Source organism: Notolepis coatsorum (genome assembly GCF_963971535.1).
Source record: "Notolepis coatsorum genome assembly, chromosome: 1".
Lineage (NCBI taxonomy): Eukaryota > Metazoa > Chordata > Actinopteri > Aulopiformes > Paralepididae > Notolepis > Notolepis coatsorum.
Genome location: NC_140165.1, coordinates 8,414,701 through 8,422,446, shown reverse-complemented (window position 1 = coordinate 8,422,446; position 7,746 = coordinate 8,414,701). Strand labels below are relative to the sequence as shown.

The 7,746-nt window shown below is 43.3% G+C and overlaps 1 protein-coding gene across 1 annotated transcript in view; it reads left to right on the top strand.

The window, feature by feature from the left end:
• Positions 1-308: 308 nt before the first annotated feature.
• fancd2 (FA complementation group D2) overlaps positions 309-7,746 on the top strand; it is a gene marked incomplete at its 5' end in the record, with an annotated part of 93,662 nt that continues 86,224 nt past the window's right edge. The window contains 8 exon segments of the mRNA XM_084333743.1: positions 309-333; positions 677-744; positions 851-957; positions 1,756-1,816; positions 2,292-2,344; positions 2,449-2,527; positions 3,618-3,742; positions 6,766-6,853. Coding sequence (XP_084189869.1) covers positions 309-333; positions 677-744; positions 851-957; positions 1,756-1,816; positions 2,292-2,344; positions 2,449-2,527; positions 3,618-3,742; positions 6,766-6,853 — 606 coding nt within the window.

Below are 7,746 nucleotides of genomic sequence, written 5' to 3'. Positions count from 1 at the left end.
CCCAATGAGATTGGTAAAACACCCTCAACCAAGTTTTAACGAGACATTATACTGTCTATATATATATATATGAGACATATATATATATATATATATATATATATATATATATATATATAGAGTTAATTATATATATATATATATATATATATATATATATATATATATATATATATATATATATATAGTTAATTATATTGTTACACTGTTTCTTTTTCTCATATTCTTATATTCTGATTTTATTGCCTATATTTATGTCTTCTATTACCCTGCCCATACCTCTACCCCCCCCCCTCCCCCATGCTGCTATGACCCCCGAATTTCCCCAAGGGGGTCAATATTAGGAACATCTTATCTAATCTTATTTTCTCTCCTCTCCTCTCCTCTCCTCTCCTCTCCTCTCCTCTCCTCTCCTCTCCTCTCCTCTCCTCTCCTCTCCCCTCCCCTCCCCTCCCCTCCCCTCCCCTCCCCTCCCTCTCCTCTCTCCTCTCCTCTCCTCTCCTCTCCTCTCCTCTCCTCCTCCTCTCCTCTCCTCTCCTCTCCTCTCCTCCTCTCCTCTCCTCTCCTCTCCTCTCCTCTCCTCTCCTCTCCTCTCCTCTCCCCTCCCCTCCCCTCCTCTCCTCTCCTCTCCTCTCCTCTCCTCTCCTCTCCTCTCCTCTCCTCTCCTCTCCTCTAGCTGTCGACCAGGTGGTCTTCCAGAAAAGGATCCATCAGAAGCTACTGAAGAGCTCCAGGTATCCTGCTGTAAGTGTGAATCCTATCCCTGGACCCGAGACACGCGTCTGTGTTACGTCTCCATGCAGAGCTTTGTGCCGTCTCACTAAGAAACCCTGTCATGGCCTCGTTGCAGATCGTCCAGGAGTTCATGGTCGGGTTCGAGTCTCACATCGAGGACCAGGAGAGGTTCAGGAGCTGCCTCCTTCCTTGTGTCCCACAGGGGTCTGACGGGGACTCCAGGTATCGAACCACATAACACACTATTATGGGTTAAAGGCCCTGTGATCATACTGTGATGGGTTATAGGTAGGGCTGTCTTAAATACTTCGAAGCTTCGAAAGCTTCGTTCGATGGGCATGGGATTCGAATATGAAAATAAAATTTGATTATGTAAAAAAAATTTTAAAAAATTATTTGAAATCTTTATTTTTATTTTTTTGCAAAATCAACTCTGCCTCTCTTTGTTAACTACAACAAGCAATGCTGTTTGTTATTTAAGACGAGGTCGGACTCGGCACTGACAGATTTGTGTTCATTGTGCTGCTTTTATAAAGCCTCAGATTACGGCTTACAATATTTCATGGAAGCAAAGTGTTTAGTTTGTCTAAGATTTAAAAAGGTTTAAACTATAGCACTGACAAAGTTGAACAAAGTGCTGTACAAGTCCCACAACATAAAAAATATATATATATATATAAAAAAGAAATATTAATAATTTATTTTTCGAAGCTTCGAATTAAAATCTAATCTCGGCCCCGAAGCTTCGAATTCCAAAAAAAAATCGAAGGTCAGCCCTAGTTATAGGCCCTGTGATCATAAATCACTAAAGATAATAGGGTTAAAGGCCCTGTGATCATACATCAATAAAGCAAATTGAATGTGCATAATGCTTCATGTTTTGATTTGTGACTACTGTCTTTAATGGGAATGTGGTGGTTTGAGATACGGATGTGTATCAGCGATAATCAAACCAGGTTTGTTAGACGCCAGAGAATCACACATTAAATCGTGTGTATCTTTCTCCTATCTGTGTTGTAGGTCTGTCAGCTCGTTCCAAGAGAGTCTGATACGCATGCTGTTGGGAATTGAGATGCTACAGGTATTTTCACTTCAAACCTTTATTTAAACACGAAAGGCAACTGAGGTTCCCCTCATTTACAGTCGCGTCAATGTAAACTCTGCACATACATCTGATTGGTACTGTTACTCGGTACTAGTACTAATTTATAACGTATTATACCCAGTCTAATCACCTGTACATTGTATATTACGATTGCACTTTACTGTTACTATTGCATTCTGGCTGGATGCCAAACTTCTTTTGGTTGTACTGTATGATGACAATACATTTGGATCTAATCTATGCCAATCTAATATAATCTAATCTAATATCTAATCTTATCTAATCTAATCTTATTTGATCCAATCTAATCGAATGATATCTAATCTAATCTTATTTTATCCAATCTAATGTAATCTAATGTAATCTAATGTAATCTAATCTAATGTAATCTAATGTAATCTAATCTCATTCTATCTAATGTAACGTAATGTAATCTGTGTCTCTCCTGTAGACGTTGATCATCAACACCTTGCTGGAGAAGCTTCCCGAGTTCATGCTGAGCGGGTCAGTACCTGAGTGCAGTTCTGCTGAACGCCACGCGCTCCACTCGTCACAGACGGGTCTTTAATGAACCCTGTGCTGCTTGTTGTCCTTCTTCTCCCACGCAGCGCCGAGGACGTGGGACTCAACGTTCCCAGAGTGATCATCAACCAGCTCAAGTGGCTGGACAGGGTCGTGGACAGCAAGGTAGTCATCGCTCTCATTATAGACCTCTGCACCTCCGCGTTACATTGAGCTCATGGAGCAGAGAGCGGGGGGGAGACAATGAATGAATGTGGATGAGAGCCATGACATTAAGTGGTTGAAGCTACGGCTGTGGGGGGGCTGGAGACATGATCCAATATACTTTTATACGCCTGAGTCTCCTGAACACGGAGAGACCAAGCCCAAGTCGATCAGCACTTTCTCGGCCGAGCTATAGTTGCTTTTTCGCACCTACTCCCGAACTACGCGTGCACAGATTGATGAACCTAGACTCCGTGGGCACTCTGCGCATGCGTAGTTCGGGAGTAGGTGCCCTTTCACTGTATTGTTGCAGTGAAAGGGTTAACCGTTTGGTAGTGTGGTAATGAAAGGGTTAACCTTCTGTAGTGTGGTAGTGAAATGGTTAACCGTCTGTAGTGTGGTAGTGAAAGGGTTAACCTTCTGTAGTGTGGTAGTGGTTGCATTAACAGTTATTACTAGTGCTGTCAGGCGATTAAAAAATGTATCTAATTAATTACAGGATTTGTAATTAATTAATCTAATTAATCGCATTTTAATCGCATAACCATTTTATGCCTGATATTCTATATTCTATAATCATATTTCAAATAGCATGTGTCCGGATGGCAGAATTCAGTACTGTATCTACAAAACCTTCTGTTTAATCATCTTCCATCTATTAATTTGCTTAGATTTTTCAGGTCTGGTCAATTTGAGCATAGTGTTATTCACAGTCAAAAATGTTTTATTGATATTCTCATTTGGTTCATTACAATTTACTCAAGCCTAGTAACAGACACAGTATTTCTGACACTGGGAATACATTCCCTGAGATCCATAGATGTCCCTAGAATCAGATACCAAGAACATGCAAATGGACCATATTAAAAAAGTCTGTAAATGTGTATTCTACGTTCTTATGGAATGAATGATACATTTTTTATAATTTTTTTTTTATACGTTTTTGTTAATTTTCATAACGCGATAATTTGCTGTGTAATTAATTAATCTAATTAACGCGATAAACTGACAGCCCTAGTTATTACATGTGAGCTCTGTGTTCTGCGTGTAGGAGTTGGCAGCCAACCTGATGCAGCTGGTGTCCGCGGCACCCATGGAGGTCCAGCGTGACATCATCACCAGCCTGCCTGAGATCCTGGAAGACTCCCAGCACAGCCATGTAGCCAGGGAGCTCAAGTGAGTCTAACTAACTAACTCAGCCATGTAGCCAGAGAGCTCAAGTGAGTCTAACTAACTAACTCATGTAGCCAGAGAGATCAAGTGAGTCTAACTAACTCATGTAGCCAGAGAGCTCAAGTGAGTCTAACTAACTCATGTAGCCAGAGAGCTCAAGTGAGTCTAACTAACTCATGTAGCCAGAGAGCTCAAGTGAGTCTAACTAACTAACTCATGTAGCCAGAGAGATCAAGTGAGTCTAACTAACTAACTCATGTAGCCAGAGAGATCAAGTGAGTCTAACTAACTCATGTAGCCAGAGAGCTCAAGTGAGTCTAACTAACTCATGTAGCCAGAGAGCTCAAGTGAGTCTAACTAACTAACTCATGTAGCCAGAGAGATCAAGTGAGTCTAACTAACTAACTCATGTAGCCAGAGAGATCAAGTGAGTCTAACTAACTCATGTAGCCAGAGAGATCAAGTGAGTCTAACTAACTCATGTAGCCAGAGAGCTCAAGTGAGTCTAACTAACTAACTCAGCCATGTAGCCAGAGAGCTCAAGTGAGTCTAACTAACTCATGTAGCCAGAGAGCTCAAGTGAGTCTAACTAACTCATGTAGCCAGAGAGCTCAAGTGAGTCTAACTAACTCATGTAGCCAGGGAGCTCAAGTGAGTCTAACTAACTCATGTAGCCAGAGAGATCAAGTGAGTCTAACTAACTCATGTAGCCAGAGAGCTCAAGTGAGTCTAACTAACTAACTCAGCCATGTAGCCAGAGAGCTCAAGTGAGTCTAACTAACTCATGTAGCCAGAGAGCTCAAGTGAGTCTAACTAACTCATGTAGCCAGAGAGCTCAAGTGAGTCTAACTAACTCATGTAGCCAGGGAGCTCAAGTGAGTCTAACTAACTCATGTAGCCAGAGAGCTCAAGTGAGTCTAACTAACTCATGTAGCCAGGGAGCTCAAGTGAGTCTAACTAACTCATGTAGCCAGAGAGCTCAAGTGAGTCTAACTAACTCATGTAGCCAGGGAGCTCAAGTGAGTCTAACTAACTCATGTAGCCAGAGAGCTCAAGTGAGTCTAACTAACTCATGTAGCCAGGGAGCTCAAGTGAGTCTAACTAACTCATGTAGCCAGGGAGCTCAAGTGAGTCTAACTAACTCATGTAGCCAGAGAGCTCAGGTGAGTCTAACTAACTCATGTAACCAGAGAGCTCAAGTGAGTCTAACTAACTCATGTAGCCAGAGAGCTCAAGTGAGTCTAACTAACTCATGTAGCCAGGGAGCTCAAGTGAGTCTAACTAACTCATGTAGCCAGAGAGCTCAAGTGAGTCTAACTAACTCATGTAGCCAGGGAGCTCAAGTGAGTCTAACTAACTCATGTAGCCAGAGAGCTCAAGTGAGTCTAACTAACTCATGTAGCCAAGTCAAGTCAAGTCAAGTCAAGAGTTTTAATTGTCACGGCATACAGGTATACAATGAAATGCGGCTGGTCTTGCCCGCGACGATGTGCAATACAGTGGTACAACATATAATAGAATCCAATAAAATACAGTGGTACAACATATTAATAGAATCCAATAAAACAGTGCAATAAACAGGTACATGGTGTGCCATCTCGGTATCTGTACATTAGTATTTACAGAGCATATAGGACATGCTAGGTAGCTTTAGTAGTGCAATACACTGTTCCTGATGCTATACTACTTTAAGTGGCCTTTCCTCTGGCCATAAGTGTGCGTGTGTGCGGCATGAGTGTTAAAGTGGCTGCTAGTGTGTGAGCGTGCTCAGCGTGCGTGTCGTGTATGTGCTTGTGTGTGGATAGTTCAGTTTCTGTGTCTCTCAATGTTCATTGTTCAAGGCTCTGATGGCCTGGGGGAAGAAGCTTAGCCTAAGCCTCTCCGTCCTAGTAGCTGGAGTTTGCAGGCGTCTGCCTGACCTCAGCAGCTGGAACAGGCTGTTATTGGGGTGGTGGGGGTCTTTCATTATCCTGCAGGCTCTGGATTTGCACCTCTTGTTGTATAGAGCCTGCAGGGGAGGTAGCGCAATACCCGTGGTACGCTCGGCTGAGCGCACCACTCTCTGTAGGGCCTTCTTGTCCTGTGCCGTGCTGTTCCCATACCAGGCAGTGATGTTTCCGGTCAAGATGCTCTCTACAGCTCCTGAGTAGAAGGACTGGAGTATCTTCCCCGATACTCTGAACTTCCTTAACTGTCTCAGGTGGTAGAGGCGCTGCCAGGGAGCTCAAGTGAGTCTAACTAACTCATGTAGCCAGAGAGCTCAAGTGAGTCTAACTAACTCATGTAGCCAGAGAGCTCAAGTGAGTCTAACTAACTAACTCATGTAGCCAGAGAGCTCAAGTGAGTCTAACTATCTCATGTAACCAGAGAGCTCAAGTGAGTCTAACTATCTCATGTAGCCAGAGAGCTCAAGTGAGTCTAACTAACTCATGTAGCTAGAGAGCTCAAGTGAGTCTAACTAACTCATGTAGCCAGAGAGCTCAAGTGAGTCTAACTAACTCATGTAGCCAGAGAGCTCAAGTGAGTCTAACTAACTCATGTAGCCAGAGAGCTCAAGTGAGTCTAACTAACTCATGTAGCCAGAGAGCTCAAGTGAGTCTAACTAACTCATGTAGCCAGAGAGCTCAAGTGAGTCTAACTAACTCATGTAACCAGAGAGCTCAAGTGAGTCTAACTAACTCATGTAGCCAGGGAGCTCAAGTGAGTCTAACTAACTCATGTAGCCAGAGAGCTCAGGTGAGTCTAACTAACTCATGTAACCAGAGAGCTCAAGTGAGTCTAACTAACTCATGTAGCCAGAGAGCTCAAGTGAGTCTAACTAACTCATGTAGCCAGGGAGCTCAAGTGAGTCTAACTAACTCATGTAGCCAGGGAGCTCAAGTGAGTCTAACTCTGCTGAAGAATTACTGCCACATCAGTCGCACATCAAAAACGATATTTGCATAAACTATAATATTTTTTTAAATAATTTAACGACTATAGAACAATGAAGTCTCTAACTGTTGTCCTCGTCTCTCTGTCTGCAGCTCTTTACTCCAGGAGAACACTCAGCTGACTGTCCCCATCCTGGACGCTCTCTCCAGCTTCACACTCAGCTCCTCCTTACTGGCTGAGGTAACCACACACACACACACGCACGCACGCACACACACGCACACACACATACATGCGCACGCACACACACACGCACGCACACTAGCGATGAGTTAGAATATTCGAAAACAGTCTCAACATTCGATTTTCATGTCGGAGTCGAATTCTTTTTATATAATAAAAATTTCTTTTTTCCTTTAAAAAGAAAATAATAATGTGAAGCAAACCATTCTGTGTGTGTGTGTGTGTCTCTCTCTCTGTGTGTGTGTCTCTCTCTCTGTGTGTGTGTGTGTGTCTCTCTGTGTGTGTGTGTCTCTCTGTGTGTGTCTGTGTGTGTCTCTGTGTGTATGTCTCTGTGTGTGTGTCTCTGTGTGTGTGTGTCTCTCTGTGTGTGTGTGTGTCTCTCTGTGTGTGTGTGTGTGTGTCTCTGTGTGTGTGTGTGTCTCTCTGTGTGTGTGTGTGTATCTCTCTGTGTGTGTCTCTCTCTGTGTGTCTCTCTGTGTGTGTGTGTATCTCTCTGTGTGTCTCTCTGTGTGTGTGTGTGTCTCTCTGTGTGTGTCTCTCTGTGTGTGTGTCTCTCCGTGTGTATGTGTCTCTGTGTGTGTCTCTCTCTGTGTGTGTCTCTCTGTGTGTGTCTCTCTGTGTGTGTCTCTCTGTGTGTGTCTCTCTGTGTGTGTCTCTCTGTGTGTGTGTCTCTCTCTGTGTGTGTGTCTCTCTGTGTGTGTGTGTGTGTCTCTCTGTGTGTGTGTGTATCTCTCTGTGTGTGTCTCTCTGTGTGTGTGTGTGTGTGTATCTCTGTGTGTGTGTCTCTCTGTGTGTGTGTCTCTCTGTGTGTGTATCTCTCTGTGTGTGTGTCTCTCTGTGTGTGTGTCTCTCTGTGTGTGTGTCTCTCTGTGTGTGTCTCTCTGTGTGTG